Source organism: Vipera berus (genome assembly GCF_964194415.1).
Source record: "Vipera berus genome assembly, chromosome: 3".
Taxonomy (NCBI): Eukaryota; Metazoa; Chordata; class Lepidosauria; order Squamata; family Viperidae; genus Vipera; species Vipera berus.
In genome coordinates this window covers 51,001,091-51,025,721 of record NC_138204.1, presented here as the reverse complement: position 1 = coordinate 51,025,721, position 24,631 = coordinate 51,001,091, and the positions used below count along the sequence as shown (strand labels likewise).

General features: G+C 39.2%; 3 protein-coding genes across 4 annotated transcripts in view; 1 reads left to right on the top strand and 2 right to left on the bottom strand.

The window, feature by feature from the left end:
- ITPR3 (inositol 1,4,5-trisphosphate receptor type 3) overlaps positions 1-1,742 on the top strand; it is a 116,381-nt gene extending 114,639 nt beyond the window's left edge. For both annotated transcript variants that reach the window (XM_081324928.1, XM_081324929.1), the window contains 2 exons: positions 770-931; positions 1,531-1,742. In XM_081324928.1, the coding sequence (XP_081181054.1) occupies positions 770-931; positions 1,531-1,599 (231 nt within the window). In that variant the 3' untranslated portion in view covers positions 1,600-1,742. The remainder of the gene's footprint in view (positions 1-769; positions 932-1,530) is intronic.
- Positions 1,743-3,747: 2,005 nt separating this feature from the next.
- UQCC2 (ubiquinol-cytochrome c reductase complex assembly factor 2) lies at positions 3,748-7,827 on the bottom strand. The gene is made up of 4 exons (XM_081324930.1): positions 7,627-7,827; positions 6,330-6,404; positions 5,525-5,594; positions 3,748-3,981 (listed from the first exon to the last, which is right to left on the bottom strand). Exons 1-4 carry the CDS (start codon positions 7,762-7,764, stop codon positions 3,887-3,889), a joined length of 378 nt encoding a protein of 125 aa, XP_081181056.1. The 5' UTR covers positions 7,765-7,827; the 3' UTR covers positions 3,748-3,886.
- Positions 7,828-10,067: 2,240 nt separating this feature from the next.
- Positions 10,068-24,631, bottom strand: part of IP6K3 (inositol hexakisphosphate kinase 3) — a 31,946-nt gene continuing 17,382 nt past the window's right edge. The window contains exons 3-6 of the mRNA XM_081325366.1: positions 15,627-15,837; positions 14,516-14,694; positions 13,385-13,560; positions 10,068-12,402 (exon numbers count right to left, since the gene is read on the bottom strand). Coding sequence (XP_081181492.1) covers positions 11,950-12,402; positions 13,385-13,560; positions 14,516-14,694; positions 15,627-15,837 — 1,019 coding nt within the window. The 3' untranslated portion in view covers positions 10,068-11,949. The remainder of the gene's footprint in view (positions 12,403-13,384; positions 13,561-14,515; positions 14,695-15,626; positions 15,838-24,631) is intronic.

Here is a 24,631-nt window from a genome sequence, read left to right as displayed (position 1 = left end):
ATGGAGTCACTGAAGCAGTAGGTGTGAGCTTAAATGGACTCCAGAAGATGGTAGAGGACAAGAAGGCCTGGAGGAACATTGTCCATAGGGTCGTGATGGGTTGGACACGACTTCACAACTAACAACAATTTATGCTGTTCTGGAACACACATAATTCCTCCCAATATAAATGAAAGTGATGTTAGACTTATCATTGCCACTAGCAGCAATGATTTGGGTGGTTCACAGCATTTGCTAATCAAGAACCCCACAGTTCAACCCTAAGTTTCAAATATTCTATTGGTACTTGCTAATCAAGTATGTCTCATATAGATCTATGACTGTTCTTAGAAAGAGGGAACACCGCTACAACTGTTTATCTCCCATTGCTCTTGCAATTATTCAAAATAGCCTGGAAACATTTTAACTATTCTGTATATATTTTTACACTAGCTGCCAGTATATTTCCAGACACATTTCAAAATGTTTGATTGTCAAAATTTCAGGTTTGGGATTAGGTTACCCTAGAGGAGGAGGTTCTCTGATATTTATCTCCTAATTATCAAAGAAGGCATTATTAATAAGAAACACCAATCCAGAAAGACTCATCTGGCACATACAATTTTCAATTTTTCAGGCGTATTAGATTTTTGATTTAGGTTACATAACTCAAATAAATTTTAATTCCATCTGGAGATCTTAATCTATTTTCATTTTCTTACTGTATATTTTGTTTCTAACAATTCTAAACTCTTAAATTCCTATTTTTTCCCCCCAATAATCACTGCAGAACAAGAACTTGGATTGGTTCCCTCGGATGCGAGCCATGTCCCTGGTCAGTAATGAAGGTGAAGGAGAACAGAATGAGATCCGATGTCTTCAGGATAAACTGAATTGCACTATGAAGTTGGTATCTCATCTCACTTCACAGCTGAACGAGTTGAAGGAGCAGGTAATCAAAACATCTAATATTTTTTCCTCTTTTTACTGGACTATATAAATTTCTAAAATCTAGAAAGGGCTAAAATAACATTATGTATCTTGAAGGACAAAAATGTCTCTCACTAAAAAATGACATACTGATTTCGGAAAAATGTAGAACATGCATTGTTTTCTGACAAGTCCTCATCTGTGTCTGAAATACAATTTACTATTCAGGAAACAGCAAGCTTCCTCTCAACCCTAAGTTTCAAATTATGCTTTCCATTTACTTGCATCAAATGCCCAATTTAGTTTGTAATCAGCATAAGGCTTCCCTTTGGTAGAAATCATCTACCGAGTTTTATTTTTTTAAATTGCATTTGGAATAGTTTACCCTCTGGTACAAAGTATAGCTGCAGTGCATTATAAAAGTTTATAATATGGTATTTATTTATACCAATAACTTGTATGAAGTGGAGGCATACCCAAGAAAAAGTTTAGAGATGTTTGTAACAGCTGTTATTGCGAAGTATCTGAAATCCTTTATAGCTCAAGAACTATATTGTGAATCCTTAATTAAAAAATTTAAGAACCATCTTTTAATGTTCCTTTTTTTACTGCAAATTTCAGATGACAGAGCAAAGAAAGCGGAGGCAACGAATGGGTTTCGTGGATGTTCAGAACACAATGAATCACTGAGACAGTGGAATCCAACTAAAACTGTAGTATATAGATATGTATGCACTTCCTGAAGAGATATTGGTACTAAGTTCCTTGCAAAGATTTTACTGACAACGAACATTGGTCCAGGCTGTGACAATTGATAAAATCTCAGCTCTTCCTTTTATCTCAAGCAGGATTGATTGAAGGCATTTACTGGAATTCAACAAGAAACTGAAGCCATGACTAATTGTTTCTTCATATGCATTCAGGTTGCCATACCTTTGAACTGTATTGTAACTGTTCCTCCTTTTTTTCCTTCATGCACTACATTTGGATGGCTACATAGCCAGGTGCAAATAGAATTGACAGCAAGTAGTAGCTTGCTACCTTTTTAACTTATTCAAAGATATATGGAAAGTCACCATAAAAAGATGCAAGTGTTTCATGTTAAGCCTTTTGAAGACATGAACATTTTGTGTCTAGAATCACATCTCAACCAAGAAATTGCAAGAAAATATTCTATTAAGTTAATAGTTTAAGCAATCATATAATTCATAAAATGGCTTTTTTTTCAACTGGTAAGACTGGACATTAATGAAAGATTGCACATTCGTGCTGCAGTCCAAATGTGCAGTTTGTGCCTTGTTCACTCAATAGTATAAAGTACTTTTAGAATTCATCCTGCTTCCAGTCACTAAGAGTTTTTGGAAAATATTTTAACTGTCATGGGTATCAGAAATATCAGTTATAATTAATCTACATCAGTGAGACTGGAGCTGCAAAAAAAGTGGGAGGAAAAAAGACTAGGGCTACAAGTATAGAAGTTCTGAAATATGAACTTAAAACATTCCTTGATAGAATAATTTGCTCCTCTGAATTTAGAACACTTGTATAAGAAAAAGCCCTCTGTAAAATCTACTTCTGCTAGTTGCTGTCAAATGTAAACAAGACAGAAAACAGTTGTGTATATTAAGTGTGGCCAGTTGTCCATTAGCACTAGTCTGTGGGGGAGATTAGAAACAATCAAGAAGTCTGTTTCATTCACATTTGGACCAAAGCAGAGTGTTCTTCAAATATACAGACTGCTATGCAGATTTAGTAAGAAAAGATTTTACTAATCATAAATCCAGCTTTGTAATTTATCTTCATCTGGTTTGTTTCTCAAACACTGTTTAAAATGTTAATATGTGAATCTTCTGAAATTTAAAACACAAAATCAATATAATAAATGGAAAACAGATGAAACAGTAGCCTCTTAATAAACTTGTCAGATGACAAATCTTGACCAATTTTCTAAATAATTGTTAGTCACTTAAGGTTAAAATTCTAAAGTATTTTAGAAGACATTTATTCTAATCTTTTGCTTAATGTATAGGTTCCCCAACCTTTCTGGCTTTGTGGGCAGATGGGGGGGAATGGTTCTCCGTGAGTTTCGGGCAAGCGTGTGCACTGCTCCATTTGCTCAAGCAGTGGACACAGTGCTCACCACTCGCACAAATGGAGCAGGCGCACGCACTTGCCTGTTGCTTGTCCAAGTGGGGATGTGCGTGTGCCCACCACTTCTACAGACCAGTTCTGAATGCTCAAGGGCTGGTAGTGGGCCACGAGCTGGGTATCCCTGATGTATAGGCTATAAATGCTTTCCCTCCATTGGATCCTCTCTTCCTGGTTCTATGGAACCATGGCCACAGTGACTTGTGACCCACAAGATCTGTGTATGTGCTGATACATGTTTTGGCACGCTTGCTATTTTGTTAGGGTATTAGCATGACCCACTGGTTTTTGCTTTTATTTCCTGGCCACTGAGAATGGATTTTATGTACATTGCAGCAAAGAACGTTTGGTAGCTGCCCATGTATTTGGAACTACTTTGCTATCGCATCGATTTCAGAGGCAGCAGTCATAGAATAGAAATTTCTCCTCTCAATATTCAATTTTGCACAACATATGGTAAGCTTCTTTTTCCCCAAAGTGCTGCCTTTCCAGTAAACAACACACAAGCTAATTAACAGTAAGAACCCACACATTTCTTTCACAGAATCCCAATGTTAGACTTTTTTGTTTTGTTTTGACATGAATTATAGTTCTGTTAGACTCCAACACATCAGTTGCAAGATGACATTCACTACTGAAGATAGGTAAACACCCACAGCATGTAACTATATCATTTCCTGTTCTTCAGATGGACTTCCTAAGTCTTTATAAAATAATGTAGTCAAATGGAGCTTGTTTTCAGAATAGCTTTCCATTGTCCTTTGCTGGTAACGAGGTTTAGCTAAACTGGCAAAACAGTGCTTTATGAAACCAGTTAAAGACCAAGTTATTATTTGGAATCTTCTTTGTGATGCTTGGTGGAGAATTTTTCACGTAACCTTTTCAATTTTCCAAGCCTTCCTTCTTCCAGCTGCTTCAGTTGTTCTGAAAACAGTAGTAGTTGAATAAATTAAGACAGAATACTTTCTAAAAAAATAAGTTTTATATTTCTTCCTACTTATTTAAGAGTGAATTACAAAATATAGGTGACTAATGTACTTCTTCCAGTATGCAACTGGAAGTCACAACAGATTTTACCTCCCTAATCCACAAGCCTTTGCAATCCATACAGTTGAATACTCACAATCACAAGCAATAATTCTGTTTTAAGCTACACCTTCAAAACCCTAAAATGCAAAGCATTAGTTTCCATCTAAATTTTTGCTTCACTGCCTGAGGCAATATATTTTCTTTATTCAGTAAAGCAATTCTAGAGCCAGGAAAAAGTAACATTTTCTGTATGTATTGAACAAAAGCCTACAATTTAGTTCCAGGCCACTCCAAATATATTTTAAATGCATTCTGTTTTGAGTGTATAAACAAAAATTAAATCATTACAATAGAAAACTCTTGAATGATAATAGCTTTTAGCCTTAGCTCCTATATAGTATACCCTATACAGAAGAGGCATTACACATTTACCTCTATTCCTTTTCATCTTTTTAATCCAAAGAAGAAAGCAAGCAGATAAAGAATATGGAATTACAATTTTTATATTACATGTTAGTTTTTGGCTGATCCTCCTCAGCACATGCTAGTAGTCCTTGACTTACCATTGTTCAAGGACTGTTTGAAGGTATAATGGCCCTGATAAAAGTGATTTACAATCAATCCTTGCACTATAACCGTTGCTGCATCCTCAGTTACATAATCAAAATTCCGGTGCTTGTCAACTGGCATGTATTTATGACAGCTGCAGCATCGTGCGTCATGTGAACATCATTTTCTGATCTTCCTAGCCAGTTTCCGACAACCAAAGTCAATAGGGGAAGCCAGATTTGTATGGAAGAGTCGTATGGAATTATGTCATAACCACTGAATTCCAAGAGTCATGTGACTTTAAATGGAAGAAATATGAAAATGGCAGTTGGGACTATGAGAAATGGCTTGCTCCATTAAGCTTAAAGTAGCCTAGATTACATGAACAAGGGCACCCTTTTTATGTTGAGTGACTCATGCATTTCTTTTTTAAAAAAAAGCCTGACATATCTACTCTTTAAATTGTTCACAGCTTCTTTGGATTAAAAGTGGATGATTGTGTATCACTTTATACCAACATGCACCGCCCCGAGTCCCTCGGGAGAAGGGCGGTATATAAAAACAAACAAATAAAATAAATAAATAAATAAATAAATAAACTTATATTTATATAAATATAAGTATAAATACAGCCACTATGATACAAAGCTCAATGAGGGGCACTGAAGTAGTCCTTTACAAGTGTTTTTAGAATATATTTGAATTCATAGTAAAGCTGTTGACAGGAAGGAAAAAGTTAGTGGCAGCAAATTCTTGTGTGGAAAAGAAGCCAAAGGAAGAAAGAAAAAAATGTACAAAAACTATAAATAAATCTACTGTACAAAAGATACTAGATTTATGCCAATACATGTCCCCACAAATATGCAAGCAGTTACTACAGATTAAATACCTGTTGCAAGGACCAACTTGCATTCCTCCACTGGCACTCCAGAGAAGTTTGTATCTCTCAGACGTGGATACTATTCCAAAAAGAAAAACAGATATATAAATATACACCTTCTCTTCTCTGATAAAGTGCTTTTGACAAGCTAATCTACTGCATGGCAAGAAATGAAATAAATTTAGTAGGTACTAGAGCAGAGGTCAACAACCTATGGGCAGCAGCCCACTACCGGGCTATGGCCTCTTGGCCATGTCAGTGGCTGACCAGTGTGCACGTGTGCACTCACCCCCTCCTTGCACTGGTCCTAGCGAGCTGTGAGCCTCAAGTGTTAGCTGAGCTGCGAGGCTCTTGCTGGCAGTAGCTAAATCATGAGTTGCGAGGCTTGCTGGTGCTAGTCAAGCTGTGAGCCTCTTGCCAGCATTAGCTGAGCTGCGTGCCAGCACTAGCAGCCCCATTTGTGGAGCACGCATGCTCATGGCCCCGTTCTCGCACATGCAGCCACATTTGCATGTGCTCATGTGCGCCTAAAGATGCCTACCCCTCTCTTTCCCACTGGGCCGCCAATCCAAAAAGGTTGGCGACCCCTGTACTATTCTTACGGTAATTAACAGATGTGCATATTCAGATATATAAATGCATATATATTTCAGACTATTTTCAAAGATTATAACAAAATTTAAGAATGCAATTGTCTTTTTCTTGAACTAAGATTATGAACAGATCTAAACAGTATGCCTAGTATCAGAATTAGAAAATTATAAAGAGAGAGCAGTCACCATATAACCATACTTACCACAATGACAGAACTCACCTTATTTTTATAATAATTAGTATGAATTTTGGTTAAACTTTCGAAAATTTCATCGCAAGTCACTGGGTCAGCAATCTGCAAGAATAGATTGTAATTAAAAACTTATATAAGTCACAACAATTAAAACACGATTACATGTTCTTAATTTTTAGATGTTGCAATTATAAATTATAACTGCCATACCTATTCAGTTGATTATAAAATTAAAAAGCTTCCTAAAATAGATTTACCGGTAACATGAATCATGCATGTGAATACCATTTTTTTGACAATCTTCTACAAATCAAAGTACATAATCTATAGAAAGAGTAAATATGTGATTAAAACAGCCCTAAAATATGCCCACATAATGAAAGTAAGACAAAAAATGATCACTGGGATATGGACATGCAGTATGGACTTATGCCCACGGTGGATAATACTAACACCTACCATCCCACAATGCTGGACCCAGGTCCCTTCACTTTTTGGCTCTAAAATATGACACAGAGTGCTACATTTTGCAAAATCATGATGCCAAGTTGCCACCTCTTCATTTTCTCCATAGTTCTGAGGTGCTAGTAATTCTCAGGGCAATGGATACAATCTCCCTACATCTTTCTCAATATTTACATGTATTTTGGCTTTATTACAGTACCAAAGATAAGAAGGGGGGGAGGAGACCCACTTCCATCTTAACTCATGAAAAAATTATCAATCAGAATAGATCTTCTAGTCCAGGGGTTTTCAAACGTGGCCCTTTTATGACTTGTGGACTTCAACTCCCAGAATTCTTCAGCCAGGCATGCTGGCTGAGGAATTCTGGGAGTTGAAGTCCACAAGTCATAAAAGGGCCAAGTTTGAAGACCCCTGTTCTAGTCTAACCCCCGGCTCAAGCAGGTGACCCCATGCCATTTCATGCTTCCATGAAGTTTAAAAACAAAAACACAAAAAAAGAGTCCTGAAGCTTCGTGCAAACTGGAGATCCACAGGTCCTCCCAGATCTGAAAAACACGCAGAGGCTTCCCTTCGAGTCAACACGCGTGCCTGCCTCTTAATGGTTTAATTCCCAATTCATAAACCCAATAAGGTGGGAAAAGGGCAAATCCTGAACTTTTCATAGCCGTCTACACAACAGCGCCTGCTGCAGCCGAGTCCTGCCGGAGCTCCAGCTCTGCACACAACCACACAACCTCGCTCTGGCCCGGGACGAAGAAGCTTTATAGCTGCAAGGTAAACGACCTTGGCGCCGCCGATCGCTTTAGCCCAGCCCTTGCAGCGCAAGCCCCCCAATGCTAAGGCCCAACGTGGGTCCCACCTGGGTATTCTCTCCCTCGCGGAAGGCTTGCATCACTCTCTGCCGCACCACGACTCCCAAATCACGGCCGCGCTTGGTCTCCTCCACGGGCCACTCTTCGCAGAGCTTCAAGAAGCGCCGGTAGCGCGCCGAAGCCATCTTGGCGGACGTTTACCCGGCGCTATTGGCGGCCGGCTCACATGGCTGACTACGTCACTCGGTTTTGGTCCACGAAGCTGGCAGAATCTATTACGTGAGCCGGAGAACAGAACATTGCGCCTGCGCAAAGGGAGCCGGCCGCGGCGGCTAACACTGGGAGATAAAGTAGTTTTAATCACCGGGATCACAGTTGTAAAGTTAGTTTTAATCACCGGGATCACAGTTGTAAAGTTAGGGGAGAAAGTGAGAAGTTACAGACGAAAACAGAAACCCCCTAGGATTCCATCAATTGGACTTTGAGCCAATGGCCAACGGCTTCGAGCAGTGTTTCTCAACTTCGGCGACGTTTAAGATATGTGGACTTCAATTCCCAGATTTCCCCAGCCATCTTGAAGTTCAGAAACACTGCTGTAACCCAGGACTTGTTACAGGTAGTCCTCGACTTACAACCACAATTGAACCCAAACTTTCTGTTTTCAAGTGAGACATTTTTAAAGTGAGTTTTGTCGCATTTTAGGACCTTTCTTGCCACACTTAAGTGAATCACTGCAGTCATTAAATTAGCACAATTGTTAAGTGAATCTAGCTTCCCCATTGACTTTGCTTGTCAGAAGATCGCAAAATTTTTTTCAGTGCCATTGTAATTTTGAAAGGAGTGAGAAGACCAGCTGACGCCGTTCGCCAATCGTTGGGTTTAGGGAGCGGAAGGGTTCCCAGTTCCCTTTGGAGAGGGTGTTTGCTGCGCTTGTGGCGTTTTGCGCGCCAAGAAAGGTGTGCTAACTGTTGGGTCACTTCTGGGTGTTCACGGAGGCCCTGGACGATGTGGGGTTTTGCAGCAAAGCCTGGTAGGAAAAGGCTTCATCGGGACACGTTTTCCTGCTTGGGGGGCTTCCGAAGCTACGAATCACCCTTTCCAGTTTGCAGCAGTAGTGGCAGCAGCTGGAAGGCTGCGTGAAAACTGGTCCGCGAACCTTGTGTTTCCTGGGGGGGAAGAGTTGGAGCCTGTTGTTTTGTACATGTGTGTGCATGCGCACCCTTCTTTGCGGCTCCCAGTTTTTTCTTTTGTGAGGGAACCGGTTCTGAGTGGCTCTTTCACTGATTCAGGTTGCCGGCCCTTGGTATATAGGAACATCTGCACAATGTATGGGATAAACTCTCCCAAATCTTGATAAAGAAATTCCACAAAAGATTGTGAAGAATAACAGGGTTAAGATCCTGTGGGATTTCCAGAATTAGATGGACAGGCAAGCAGTGGCCAACCAACAAGCCATTGTGGTAGTAAACAAGGGCCAGAAGATAGTGATAATGGTGTAATAGATGTAATGGTGCCAAGTAATCAGCATTATGAAGGAATATGAGAAGCTGGAGAAATACCAGAGTCTCAAAGGAGGATGTGGAAAGTAAAGGCTAACTTGGTCCCAGTGGTAATAGGAGCACTTGAGACTGTGACTAGGGTCCAACAGATCCCAGGAACAACATCAGAGCTCTCTGTACAGAAGAGTGCTAGGAACTGCTGAAATATGGTGCAGCATTCTCAAACTCCCAGGCCACTTGTAGAGGATCCGAGATTGGGAAGACACATACCACCCATAGAGATGAGAAGGGATTTTTTTTTATAAAGAGAGAGAGAGAGAGACAGAGACAGAGAGAGAGAGAGAGAGCGCTATAACCTGTCCATCTGCATAAATTTAATAGATAGTTTCAAATGGATTAGCTAAATCGTGAACCCCGGCATTCAAGGTTGGTGAACGGAGCGCTACCTTTCTCCTTAAAATATGTGCAAATTTATTTTCCTGGAGAGCAAAAACAAAACACAACCAAAACCCAAAATGTATTGTTCTGCTGCCAAGTTGCTTCAATGTACGTCTCAGCTTTAGTGGGGCAGAGTGGGGTGAGGAAAAGACTGAGATGTATGTGTATCTGTGCTAAAAATGAGCAAAATTGGAGAATTGTGAGTTTTCTTAGAAATCTGAAGAAAACCCAGAATTTGTTGGAGTGTTAACGATGTGTCATCTCCGCTTGCTCCCAGTGATGTATTTGCAAAGGAACAGAACCCTTTATAGGTGTGGGCTGAGAGCAGTGGGCACATGCATAACACCATTTACGTCATTCTATTTGTGGTGGCATTGCTGGCAGATGCTTGATATATAGCCAGGCAGATGCTTTTTCATAGGGCACATCATAATTTCAGGGCACTATGTTCTCTAGTATAATTCCCCAGAGCTCAAACCTGACCAGTAACACTGAAAGACCCGATTTAAGAGGAAGGAAAGGTTTGTTGGATGTAATTTTAGAACTGCAAAATTTTTATTCCGTGCTTATACAACATAATTTTAAGCATTTATCTGGTTATAATACTCATTGAATTGACCCAGGAAATTTAGGATGTAAATTGGGTTGTTCCATTCTATGCATATTTACTCAGACAAAAAAAGGAGTTTAAAGCCATTTCCCTAAAAGTGCTCAGAGGAACTTCATGCAGAGATAAGCTTTTACAGCCTTGATATTTTATACACAGTTATCCACAATTTTGTGGTGTAATAAATCCCACTGAACTTTATATGGTATCCTCCCAGGAAGTAGGATACAGTTGCAACTTTTATTTATACATTCATTTAAATGTTGAAGGATGGTCTCTCCAATATATATCAATATGCTTAATTCAGAAGAACTAGCTCAATATCTTATAGTCTGCATTAGTGGTTATAACAGTTATAATCTAGAATTGTCGCAGAAAATGAACATATGCATAAATTGCTTTCTTAATATCAAATTATTATTTTATAAATATTTGACACAAGAGTTTGAGTTTTGACAAGCAGCTCAAATGAAGACAAATCCTTTTGCAGCCAGAGACTATGACTGTCTATGTGGAATTGCTTTGGATTTTGTGATGTCAGTTGCATATTAACAGTATTCAACATTGTGAATAATTTCTAGCAATTTCCTGAAGCTGGGCAGCAGGCTAAGTGGAATATGCACTTGGTTTAATGATTTAATCTGCCTGTCCCATAATTTGTGGTTACTCACGGGCCACATTAAAGAAACATCTAGATAGCAAAAAGATTTCCCCAGAGGTCTGGTGTTTAAACTAGGAAAACATGATTTTGCAGCAATTATGTAAATATTGATAGACCTGTGAGAAATAGCATAAGGAAATATAGACACAGTCACAGTATTGTAAGGCCAATACACTTTATTTACAGTTTCACAATCTATCTTGCCTGCATATTTCTAAATCTATATTTTGTATTTACAACACTCAGTGAGTTTTCCATATAACATGGGAGCAGTGTTCTTTATTTACCAGTAATATATTCCAAACTCCTGTAAACATTTTGTGAAGTTTGTTGTAATGGTTACCCACATACATGAAAAATACATACATGCACAGAAATATTGATATAAAATGTCTAGAGGATTATTGGGACCATAATGATATTGGTATACCCATGTTTCAATATTATCTTAACTCCTCTGCAGTGTAACTCCAACCTGAAGTATCAAGGTATGAATCCCTCCATAACTGCTCTTTCCAGATTTTGCACCCTCTCTTCTTATTCTTCCATCTATATCTTACATTATTTCTCTGAAACTATCTGGTACCCTCTGCTTTTGATTGTGGCTCTGATTGTACTTACCCTTTGGAAAATACTTTGGCACAGATAATAGTATGGAATACAAAGGAACAAGGAGTTAATTTAAAGTTTTTTAAGTACTGCTGTTTAGTAGCTAAGCTTGTTCAAGAGTGATTGTCCTTCTTAACCCATCAAATTGGACGAATTAAGCTGAATTATTTTAAGGACCTGCCAGCCTATCTTCATAGCTCTTTTCATGAGTTTCATAGTTGCTTGGTCCTTGCTCACTCTGCAAATCTGAATGGCTCTTCATTAAAAAAAAAAGTCCTTAACTCTTCAAGTTCTTTTCAAGTATTCCATTTTCGTTTTCTTTTTCACAAATGAGTAGGCAACAGTAAAATTAGAAAAGAAAATTGTCTAATGGTTCACAATTATGAAGACTTCTGCTCAGTCCATAATGGCATTTAGTATCATTTGAGCTTTCCTTAGCAAACTGCCCTTTTTATTGCTGTAGTAGCTGGACAGCTTCCTACTGTCAGCCCTGTTATAGCCCAATGTACAGGTTCTGCTATTGCAAATCATGAGTCTTTATTTAATTCAGCAATCGTCATTCTCCCATGGATATACTCTGGAAAATTTTAATTAAGTTTTCTAAACCAAAAATGTAACCATGATCTGGTCCCTCATACCTTGAGTCTTTGTAAGTTGTGTGAGCAAAGTCTATCATGCAAACATTAACTTTAGGATGACTATTTCCATGTAAAGCAGAGCAGACTATGTTTTGATAGTGCCCCTGAGGGTCATTGTCTGAAGGCATTGTTTTCTCCAGTCCCTCATAGTTTATGAGAAGTGAGCTAGAGAAGAACCGGTAAGAATTTTGGTTTTTGACGACAGATAGCAGAGTATTCAGCTGAAACAAAATTGGTTGCACAAGGTCTGTTCTAAAACAATTCCCATTGTGAAGGAACTGGCAAAGGGTTTGCTTGAAACCATCTGGTGAAAGTTTTCGTCCGTAGTACTTATCCTTGCAAATATATTGGATGGTATCTGCCTGGTAAACCTTGAATTAAAAACAATAACAATCTATATTAGCCATCTGTTTTGCAGATTGTAATTTGTTAAGTGATTTTATGTAGCTCCTTCTGAAAGCCTTAATAGCACATTTTGAATGTATGTATTAGAAGCTTAATATATTTATTTTCATCACCGCAAGGCAGAACTATAATGTCCTGCATACAGGGAATTGAAGTGTTGAGAAAGTACAAGCTGGGACCAAGGTTTTGCATTCATTTTAACACTATTTGTTATATTTATATAGTGTTTTTCTTTTCAAAGTCTCTTTAGTGCATTCTTTCGGTAAACCAATGATGTACTTGGGCTGAGCTAGTTACTGGTTTCCATGTTACCCAGCAACACTCATAGCTACTATATCATCTTTTAAAAAACGTATATGTCAAAGGATTTAATTTAATAGTGCTTGAAGGGAAAATAGATTTACACTCAGGCAGTCCTTTTCTGAAATTTTCTTTCATTTGCCACACTGACAGAAATGACTGCTTTGATGATTACACGGCTGCAGTTATTCAAAGCCATAGGACAGCTTTGTGTTCTTCAACTAAGGAAGAATTTATTTAGTAGATGATTGTCTTTGACTTTAGATCATGTGCTAAAGTTGTTGCGATTACTATTTAATTAATAATAGGTGCGTTGTGGAGGGCTTTTACTGATTTTCTACCCATCCAATCTTTTGCCCAAAAGATTTTGGAAGTGCATATATAACTTTTGCAAATTATTTTTGAAAAGCTGTAATATTTAGGTCTGAAAAGGTATGTTTTACTTTTATTTGTCGGATAATTATAATTGATCAACAAGCATTTCATATATATCATGTCTTTCTAAGCACAGACCTAAGCTAACACAGAGATGCTTGGATGAAAAACCATATTTGAATTTAATTCTTTTCCTCATTTATTTATACTCACTAAATTAATGGTGCTGTTTAATGGTAACACATTTAATTTTCAAAATAGATTTTTTCTTACCTGCATGCCACAAATACGGACTCCAAGGGAGGCTGACGTACTCTGTTCACATTTCCTTATTTGACGTGCTTTCTTCTCCTCTGATGCATCATCACCATGCTGCCTAGTTCCCATTTTTAAGTCCAGAATGCATGGATATTTATATTTGGATACAACATTTTCTAGCAACAGAAATTCTGGATGTACTAGTTAAAGAAATCAGTTTTTTTTACTTAGGTTTACTTTCAGTTTTCCATTAGTTTCCATGCTTAGCTTCTTGTTTTCATTTCAGCTCATTTATCATGAGAAATACCATATTTTCCGGCGTATAAGATGACTTTTTAACCCATGAAAATCATCTCAAAAGTTGGGGGGTCGTCTTATACGCCCAGTCGTCTTATACGCCGGAAAATAGTACATAAATCAATCGAGCGCCCCCGTTCTTGCAAAGCAACTTCAAGCCTCCTTAGTCCAGTCCCCCCTCCAACGTGACTCTCCCTTCCCACCCCCAAGAGCCTCTCAGCCCCTTCCCCTCCCCCTTGCAAATGCCAGACCCCGGGAGCTCTTGCGTCTATTCCAAAGGGTGGGTGGAAGGAAAAGCCCCTTTTGGCTCCGGCTTGGCTGCAAGTCAGCGAGCCCGGGAAGGCACGCCCTCCCCTCTCACTGTGGAGGAAGCAGGGCAGGCTGGTGTCTGGCGGGAGCCGGCAGGGCAGTCCTGTGTACGCACGCGCTCCCCAGCTCCTAAGGAGTCCTCGGGGAGCCATGGCAGGCGCCTCACGCTCTTCCCTCTTGAGGCAGCATCGGCGGAGCCGTCCGGCGTCGGGCGGGAGCCGGTCTTCTCTAAACCACTTAGAGAGGGCTGTAAAGCACTATGAAGCAGTATATAAGTCTAAGTGCTATTGCTATTCTTATCAAGTTTAGGGTTTAGATTGCTGCAATCTTGGTCCCACCAAAATCCATATTTACCAAGAAAACCAGTGTGTAATTTAGACTTAAGATGTAGGTTTTGTCATTAACATAGTGCGCTTAAACTTTTGATAAACTGTCCCTTTTATGTTTATACTTATTACAATACTAGTAGCCTTTAAAAAGTGCAAGTTGTCAATTGTACCTGTGTACTCTACTGTTCGGCTAATTCAGGAAAAAAGATACGATGAGGTTTATTCTCATTATTTTTGGAAGACATGCGATTTAGATGCTGTTTGTGGCAGTGCAATCCCCAAGGATTAAAGCTGTTATTTGCCTCTTGGTTCCCATTGGCATCCTCCATAAGTGATGATACATCTTGGTGGTACTGAAGATCTGTCTGCAGTCGTGTGTTCCCATGGCAGCTAGACACAAAGGAATCTGATTAGCTTATTGTCTGGAAGGAAAAGATTACCAATATAAATCTCAGCATATATATGTATTTCTAAATCCTTGTAATTTCAGCAGGACTTTAGACATAGTCTTAAACTCATGTAGTCAGAAGTAAAATTCTGCAAGGCCACAATTCAGAGCCATTTGGCACATTTTTTAGAAGTAAAAACCTCACTGAGTTCAATCTTACTTACCCTTAAGAATGTGGGCACTAAACTGCAATCTTCATTGTGAGACAGAATGCTAAGGATTGTAACCTACCCAGTGTTAATAACTGTAGCACTATTTACATATAGGTAATGCACACAGTTATCAGTTAGTCATGATCAGCAAGCAGTTTTCTGATTAATGAATATAGGGACACTTTATATTTATGAATCAACATTTTAACTGAGAATAAATCTCCCAAATTGTGCAAATAATTCAGACTTTGTCCACTTTTATCTAAAAGAAAAATGTTCGTGAGCTTAACATGCCTCTTCCCTCCCTCCTGCCAATAAAAGAAGATTAAATAGATCATCTGCCTCAATTACTATATTGGTGATGTTAAGCGGCTTATTCTGCCCAAGGGCAGCCTCAAGGTGTGTAAAAATTGTTCACTTTGCCATCTCTTATCTTAGATGGAAATCAAGTACAGTATCTGGGTTGGAAATAGAGGCAACACAAGCAGGACTGTGATTGGCAATGGAGGAATAGGTACAATGTAAATCTAACAGATCATTTAAAAATATTTATGCTAGTGCGGTTTGTTGGCAAGCCAAAATAATTGGATAATTCTAGAACTCATTAGTGAGGCAAAGCCCATACATAAATGTGGGATTTATGTTAGTAATTTACTGGATGGTAACCAGAAAATTAAGCTTTCTTCTTTTCTACTTCATTGCTTGCTTTTTGTAATGCTTACCTGCTTTCAATGACATTTGTGAATTGGCTGTGATTCCATTTGACAAATGTGTGATCATTCTTGCTGGTTTTTGCTTGGTTGAGTTTCTGCCATATTGTCATTGAACACTCCTTTGAGGTGTTATCCAAGGAATTGTGATTATCTGTGTGTGGACAGGCTACAAGATTCAGATTTCCCATACTGTCCTTCTTGAGATACACAGATATTACACCTTTAAGTGGAAAAATAAATTGCATCAACCTGGGAAAATTGATATGTAAATTCATATACATAAAATCTGATACAATCCCAAATTTTGTTTTCTAATTTAACAAATGTTCATTGCTAATTTGAGAACCCTCAGATTCAGAGCAAATAAAATAAACTGTAGTTCTTCATACAAAGTTAAACTGCTATTAAACTTGCCACAGGATGCAGTGATGACTATCATCATGGATGATTTTTAATGATCAGAAACAAATTCATGGAAAGAAAGGTAAGCAATGACAAGTATTAACTATGTCTATAGCTACAAAATGGAAACAACAAGTCTCTTGTTACAAATTTCTAGGGAATGCAATTAGGAGAATGCTTCAGCCCTCAAGCTTCCCATCAAATTCTGGTGGGCCTTTGTGGAAAGAAGATGCTGTGTTAGGTAACTTTTGATCAGATTACAGCTGAACTCTTTTTATTTGTTTGGCATTTATTTCAAACCATGTTTATTTGGAACTTTATAGAGAAGTACAGAGATGGCCTTGAAGAAAACTGATTTGCCATTAAGTCAGGGTCAGCTTCTAGTGACCTCATAGTTTCCTCCATCACAATTTGTCCCTAACCTGGTCTTACAGGTCTTTCAAAAATGCACACATTGCCATTGTAACTGAGTCCGTCTACTCATCCTACTCTTCTTTTTTACAGCATCAAAATGTGATCATAGAAAGAAAATAACAGAATAGAATAAAAAGGACATTGGAGGTCCTCCAGTTCAACCCTCCATCCAAGCAGGAGACCCTATACCATTTCAGACAAATTGCTTCTTAAAAACCTTCAAGGATGTTGCTCCCACAACTTCTGAAGGCAAGCCATTCCACTGGATAATTGTTCCCACTGTCAAAAAGTTTCTCTTTGGTTCTAGGTTGGTTCTTTTCTTGATTAGTTTCCATCCATCCATAGGTAGACCCTCTCTTCTTTGTGGCAGCCCCTCAAATATTGGAACATTGCAATCATGTCACCCCAGTCCTTCTTTTCACTAGATTAAACATACCCAGTTCCTGCAATCGTTCTTCATATGTTTTAGCCTTGCTGGTTTCCTTCCTTAGCTTAGCACTTGCACAGGAGTAGTTTGTGGCCTATAGCCAGCACCTGACCATATTTTTAATTCTATAACTGACCTGCTTTTACCTCCTTTTAACAATAGTATTGTCATTTAATCATATGTACTCCATTTGATGATGTCCATATAGAGGGATTGTTTGGTTGTGTGAAGAAGTATTAGTTAAGAAATCATTGGGAAATTGATAATTAGTTCTCCTGCTTCATATCCTGCAGCAACTATTAGGAAAACATGAACTTAGCCCAGGAAAACAAGGAGATATGAGAAAGAAACTCAAGATTGCTTTGCCTTGATTCTCTTTTATATAAGAGGTAGAGAAGAAGAAATACTAACATGATTTCAAGATTCTATTATTATAGCCTATATCAGTAAAATAGAGTCTCCAGTATTTTATGTAGTGTCTTTTTCCTGACCTATTTCATCCCGAAGGGATGACAGATATACAGTATGTTATTTTGATGTGCTGCCATTCCTCTAAAGTATGTGGATAAGTCAACTATGGATGGGGGATAATCAGTCTCTGCTCTCCATGTTCATATAGATCCAAAATTCTTGCTGTGTGCTCAAGTTCCTGAGTTACAGGAGGCTGGCAAGCAAATTATATACTCCAATGGCCTGATCCTTGTGTCAGAATGTGGGGTGTGTCAAATTGCCCCCTAAAGTAGAGAATAAGTAAGTTAAACTACACAGTCAACTGGAATAACTCTCTTTCTTTCTTTCCTTCCATTTTTTCCCCTGGCCTCCAACTTGGGTAAGGAGAGGAATCTAGAGCAGGGGTGTCAAACTTGCAACGTCATGTGACGTGTTGCGACTTATCACAACTTTTTTTCCCATTGCCAGCAATGGGGTGGGTGCAGTTTCGGCATGATGCATCCGGCCCGCAGGCTGGCAGTTTGACACCCCTGATCTAGAGGAATCTTGGCAGGAAAACTTTGTCTGTATTCTGATAGATAGCACCAAAAGAGAGAGGAGAGAAATTAACTATAATTTGCATAAAGTCTTCACAGGTTAAGACAGATAGATGATGATAGATAGATAGATAAAGAGATAGATAGATATTTAGAAATAATTATCATAAATTAAATTAAAATATACTACATCTCACTAGTACTAGGAAAGGCTAGTATACCTGCTTAATTTGTTGCTGAGATAGCTACTTTTGACTGGAGATTTAAAAACCCTTTATAATTACACTAAACTTGGTCTACATAGCTCTAATTCCAGGACTGACTTCTGTAAAAGACAAGTTATGACTATCCTATTCAGCACCTATTCCTGCATTTCAAATTGATTCCAGTGCCCATTCCATAGGAATTCTGAAGCTGTCTGATTACAAGGTTCAGATTTACTATTATACACAGTCTTTCCCGTGAGCTTCATTATTGAGTGCTAAGAGAGCATGAACTGCCTTCAATTTTCCCAGATGAGATAATCATCTTTGGAAATTAAATAAACTCCAAATCATGCAAAGAAGATTACTTTAAGATTTGATTTCAACCCAATGTAAATTGGGATTAAAAAGTAGTATATAACCATATTATCTAGTCTTAACCTTTCCTTTAGTTATCAAGTGTGCTGCTTTGCTTCTAAAATAGAATGAGCCCTTTTTCATATTGCCACATATGTGACATTTGAGTAATCCCTAAAATAATACACCATGGAAAGCTAAAGTAGGAGTTGCCAGTTACTAAGAAAGTAGAAACTTGTTGAAATATTTTAGAAGACGTTCTTCTAAACTTGGAACAAACAAGACACAATCAAATTAGAATAGTCCTCTCATATGTTTGTATCATTTTTCAAATGCTGAAGGCTCAGAAGTAATGGGTAAAGGACTTGTATTATCTTCAATACTCTTTGCTTGGGCAGTAATTGCAAATTAAGTAGTTGTTTCACTTGTAATGTTGACCATAGACCAAGAAAAATTCTAAAACCTATTTTATTAGCCCCCTTTCCCAAACCTATTTACTAAAACAACAACCCACTGTCACACTGTAGAATACTCTGTGACATATGGTATATGTTTTTACCTTAAAAAGAGCATCCACATTTTTGTTTACTTTTACAGCTCTATTATTTATTACATTGTTGACTTGCCTTTATTACTTTATAAATAACTTAAGGCAGAAAACATACATACCACTTCCTCCTTTTATTTTCCACTTAAAAACCCTGTGAAATAAATTGAGCTAAAAGTGACTGGTCTAAAGTTATCCAGCTGACTTTCATGCCTAAGGCAGAACTAGAATGCAGAGTATCCTGGTTTTTAGGCCAGCACCTTAACCCAGCTTTGCTGGCTGAGGAATTCTGGGAGTTGAAGTCCACAAGTCTTAACGTTGCTAAGGTTGAGGACACCTGCCTTAACCATTACACCAAACTGGCTCTCAAAGCTCCATATGGGAATGGTGCAAGCAAAAACTATATTAATAAAGGAGGATATTTGTAGCTCAGGGTTGAAATGAAAATTATATTCAAAAATTATATTCTTTTTCCAAAGATGAAACAAAAGCAACAACACAAAAGAAGAAAGGGGGTGATGGAAGAGGTCAAACTATTTGTACAGATCAAATTATTACTTTGTGCATAAAGAAGTAGCTTCCTAGAATTTCTAATAAGAGAATAATGCCAAATATTTTACCCTTCTGATTGAGATAAGTGCATTAATTTATTTTTGCAGTGGAAAGAATAGTGCAGGTACCTTAAAACTATAGCATGTTCTTAAAGTTATATTATTTTATCTTTATTCAGTAATGCTTGGCATATTAAAAGTTCCATCAAAATACCCATCTACAAAATGCAGACAACTTAAAGCAGGAGTCTTCAAACTTGGCAACTTTAAGGCTTGTGGACTTCAACTCCCAGAATTCCTCAGCCAGCACAGCTGTGCTAGCTGAGGAATTCTGGGAGTTGAAGTCCACAAGCCTTAAAGTTGCCAAGTTTGAAGACCCCTGACCAGTGGTGGGATTCAAATATGTGAACAACTGGTTCTCTGTGTGGATGCCACTTCTGGAAGTCCATTCTAGACCTGGGCAACAAAAAATTAGCTACCGGTTCTGCTGAAGTGGTGTGAACCGGCTGAATCCCACCACTGCCCCTGACTTAGAGAGAGAAGTTAATAGTACTGTACTCACTTTTAGGTCTCCTCTCTATGCCAAACAGGTAGTGACTCCTGTTGGTGAAACCTAGGTATTGCTGATGGCTGTGGCTAGTGACATCTTTATTTTCCCACCCGCTATGATAGTACAGGAGATGTCAGTAAATCAACCAGGCACTCATGAGAGCACTCAGTTCCATCTTTCTTCCATGCATTTTTTTCTGTATCTTTCCCCAAAGATGGTCAGCATTCTGTAGCTAGTGACTATGCCATGTCCTCATGAGCTCATCATGTCTTCCACACAACTAAAGGAGTCTACATTTTTTTTTATTTCTGAAAAACTTCAGGATCCTCCAGAAGTGTCCATGGGAGGGGATAAAATTGACAAAATAGTATGCCTTGCTTCTTTTGAATTTGAACATGTTATTTCCACCCCCCACTCCCTACAAGTGTTTTGATATTTCTCTCTTGTGCCACTGGAACCATTAGAGGCCTGCTCTGATGTCTGATCTTCAGAAACAGAGAGAATAATAATCTAATAGAAGAAAATATAGCAACTCAGAGCTGAACTGCGGAGTCTTTGGTGCTCTCTGAGATTGGTTGTTATTTTGCTGATGTTTCATTACCCAGCTAGGTAATCATTATCAGTATCTTCATTACCTAGTCAGGTAATGAAATGTCTGCAAGAATACAAGCTCAGAAAGCACCAAGGACTTCACAGAATAATAATCTTTCTGACAATTGTCTTAAACACAGAGTGGTCCATATACTCTAACTGACTTCAAACAATTTACTTTGTTATAAAATGCATGTTTGATTTTGGATTAGTTATTGCATGAATTAAGCGATGTCTTGAAAACCATATTGATGGCGGAGTATAATAACAGGATAACAAAGTTGGAAGGGACTTGGAGGCCTTCCAGTTGTGGGAAGCCCCCGAGAAAGAAATATTTTTGGGAATATTAAAAGGCAGAATATTATATTTCCCCAAAGGATCTTAAAGAGCCTTGGTGGAGCAGTGGGCTAATGCCTCCTTAAGTAACACCAGCTGCCTGCAATTAGTGCAGGTTCGCATCCCACCAGGCTCAAGGTTGACTCAGCCTTCCATCCTTCCGAGGTAGGTAAAATGAGGACCCAGATTGTTGGGGGCAATAAGCTGACTTTGTAATAATGCCGCTTGGGGTGTGTGTGAAAGCCCTAACAAGCAGGCATATACATAGAATGAAGGCTACTGCTAAGCTTGTAAGCCGCCCTGAGTCTTCGGAGAAGGGCGGGATATAAATGGAATTAAAATAAAATAAAAAATAAAATAAAGGCAGAAACCAATCCCCCTCCCAAGTCTCTGCCCCAAACAGAAACCAGGTTTGCAGAAATGCAGATGTGATAATCTTGTCAAACAGATTGGAGCCAGGAAACTGGGATTAGAAAGACAAAGACCCCTAGAATCAACAATCCCTCATACCAAAAAATCCAGCAGTCATCAGCCATCAGCCCCAGGGAAGCAGGATATGATCTTTGGGACATAGTAGGATTAACCCACCACCATCAGACTCAGACTCAGGTCAAAGTTCATGCCACAGGAACAACTCCAAAAAAAAGCCCAGGAAGGTATAAAAACCCACCATTCCCTACTTCATGTGGTCAGTTTTTCCCAGAGCCATCTTTTTTTCTGGCTCTCCTCTTCAATAAACTGCAACCTTCTTTCTAAAGCAGTCTCCATTTTGTTTATTCCCAGCTTGGTCTAGACCCTGATGAAGATTTTTCATTCAACACAGTCCAACTCCTTGCTCAAGCAGGAAACCCTGTACTATTTCAGACAAATGGTTGTCCAATCTCTTCTTAAAAACTACCAATGTTGGAGCACCTTCAACTTTTGGAGGCAAATTGTTACATTAATTTTTACCCATTGCTTCTTGTTCTGCCTTCAGGTTCTTTGCAGAATACGTTGACCCCTTCTTTTTTGTGGAAGCCCCTTAGATATTGGAACACTGCTTTCATGTCACCCCTGCTCCTTCTTTTCATTAAACTAGACATACCCAGTTCCTGCAAATGTTCTTCATATGTTTTATCTTCCAGTCCCCTTAATCAGCTTTGTCGCCATTCTCTGTACTCTTTCTAGAGTCTCAATATTTTTTTTTATATTGTGATGACCAAAACTGGATGTATAATATATATAATATCCAGTCAAAAATAACTTAGCCAACAAACCACAGTTGAGCAAAATCATGGTTAAATAAGCAGCTATCCTCCACGTCTGTTTCAGTTATGTACCATTGTACCAGTAAGCTAGGATTTGGGCTTAATGGCTTTTTAAGACATAAAATTGCTACCATTTCAAAATGAGATAAATACCCACAGTGAGAATGGGACAAGTATGTGCCATTATATATCTCAGGGGTTCAATAAGCAAAAAAAATAATCTTAATGTGTATTGTCTGAAAGTTTTTTTTAAAAAACATTTCTCTCCCAGTTGGATAGTGCCAGAAGCCTGCAAACACTGTTACAGCAGAGAATTTGGGGCTGTGTATCTAGGTAAGCCGTAGATCTTTACATTCAATTTAGGTCTGCTACAGATTTATTCTGTACTGTTAAAATCACCTGCTGTGATAGACAAAGAAACTGCAGCTTCTCCCACTGGTTCTTCTATCAGTCCTTTCATCGAAGCTACTAAAAAGCAAAATGTCTAAAGATTGGAAGGGGGAAATGGCTAAGGAACGAGTGGGAGAAATCACACTTATTCAGTCTTTTCCTACTTTCAAAAGGCATAGGACTAATTCTGTATCATGACAAGGCAAGTCCAATTTTGAAGAAAAAAACAACAACCCCTAAGTATTTATTCCATGTAATGAACAGTGCTCTGTAATTCTATATTTCAGCCATGCTTCTGTTGACTTAAATGGGGCTCACATGGCTGAGGTGTCAGACACCCTTTGACATATTTACGCCATTCCCAATAAAGCCTGGCGGGGACACAGTTGCAGCTCATAGTCTCAAATGACAGATTACTTTTGAACATAGCTGGTGGATGAGGCATCTTTGACCTTTTGATGACACACCAGCGATAGTGGGCCATCTTCTCAAGGATATTACAGATTCTACTTAGTAAGCATTGCATTTTCAATTCTAGCTCTACTTCCTCTTAGCTGCCCCCTACTGAGAGTCTTACATAGCATTGCTCTTTTATACACAGGGTCTCCTTCAGCAAGAGGAGCTACCTGAAGCAGTGTCTGAATAATTCTAAGTTTTAGATGGGGAAGTCATGGCAAAGCAAAGTTGCCAAATGACTATTTTTAATCTCAAGCTATAGCTTTACATATATATGTAAAGGTCCGCCCTTGCAGAGGTCCACCCCGAGGTCTCTCGTTTGTGGAGTTCCTCAGGGGTCGGTCCTCTCTCCCCTCTTGTTCAACATCTATATGAAGCCGCTGGGTGAGCTCATTCGTGATTTCGGGGTGGGGTATCATCAGTATGCTGATGATACCCAGCTTTTTCTTTCCACCCCGAACCAACCCAGCGATGCCCTCGACGTGATGTCCCATTGCCTGGAAGCGGTCCAGGTTTGGATGGGGAGAAACAGGCTTCGTCTCAATCCTGCCAAGACTGAGTGGCTGTGCATACCGGCATCTCGGACTAACCAAGTTTTTCCATCGTTAACTATGGGGGGTGAGGTGTTACCCCCCGTTGATAGGGCTTGCAACTTGGGCATCCTCCTGGATTCACGGCTCAGTTTGGAAGATCATATAGGAGCCATGACCAGGGGGGCTTTTGCCCAGGTTCGCCTGGTGCGCCAGTTGCGGCCCTATTTGGACCGAGATGCCCTACGCACAGTCACCCATGCGATCGTGACCTCCCGGCTAGACTACTGCAATGCTCTTTACATGGGGCTGTCCTTGAGGACCACACAGAGGCTTCAGCTGGTGCAGAATGCAGCCGCGCGAGTTGTGATGGGAGTTTCCCGATACTCCCATGTAACACCTCTTCTCCGTGAGCTGCATTGGCTTCCAGTTGCCCTCCGGGTGAGATTCAAGGTGCTGGTGATGACCTATAAAGCCCTAAATGGCATGGGCCCGGATTATCTGAGGGAGCACCTGCTGCCAGCATCAATTTCCCATCATCCTGTGCGCTCCCACAGGGAGGGCCTCTTCAGGGTACCACCGGTCAAGGATTGTCGGCTGGAGAGGGAGTTCTCTGTGGGCGCGCCTGCCCTATGGAACCAATTGCCAACGGAACTCCGGATTGCCCCTGACCTTCGTTCGTTTCGCCGGGACCTAAAAACCTGGCTCTTTGAGCTATCAGGTCTGGACTGAGGGGTTTTAATTATTTTAAATTGAGATTTTAATTCTTGGGGCCATATTTAATTTTATTTTATTTTAACTTAATTTTATACTGTATTGTTTTTAAATTTTGCCCTGTAAACCGCCCTGAGTCCTTCGGGAATAGGGCAGTATACAAATTGACAAATTGAATTTATATATATATAAATTGGTGGAGCAGTGGGCTGATGCCTCCTTAAGTAACACCAGCTGCCTGCAATTAGTGCAGGTTCGCATCCCACCAGGCTCAAGGTTGACTCAGCCTTCCATCCTTCCGAGGTAGGTAAAA

Bases quoted from the DNA above. Each gene is read 5' to 3' on its own strand.
- UQCC2 (XM_081324930.1), bottom strand. From the start codon at position 7,764: ATGGCTTCGGCGCGCTACCGGCGCTTCTTGAAGCTCTGCGAAGAGTGG. The intron at 6,405-7,626 runs GTGGGACCCACG...CTATTCTTGCAG, and splicing joins GCGAGGGAGAGAATACCCAG to ATTGCTGACCCAGTGACTTG. The intron at 3,982-5,524 runs GTATTTAATCTG...TACTGTTTTCAG, and splicing joins CAAGTTGGTCCTTGCAACAG to AACAACTGAAGCAGCTGGAA.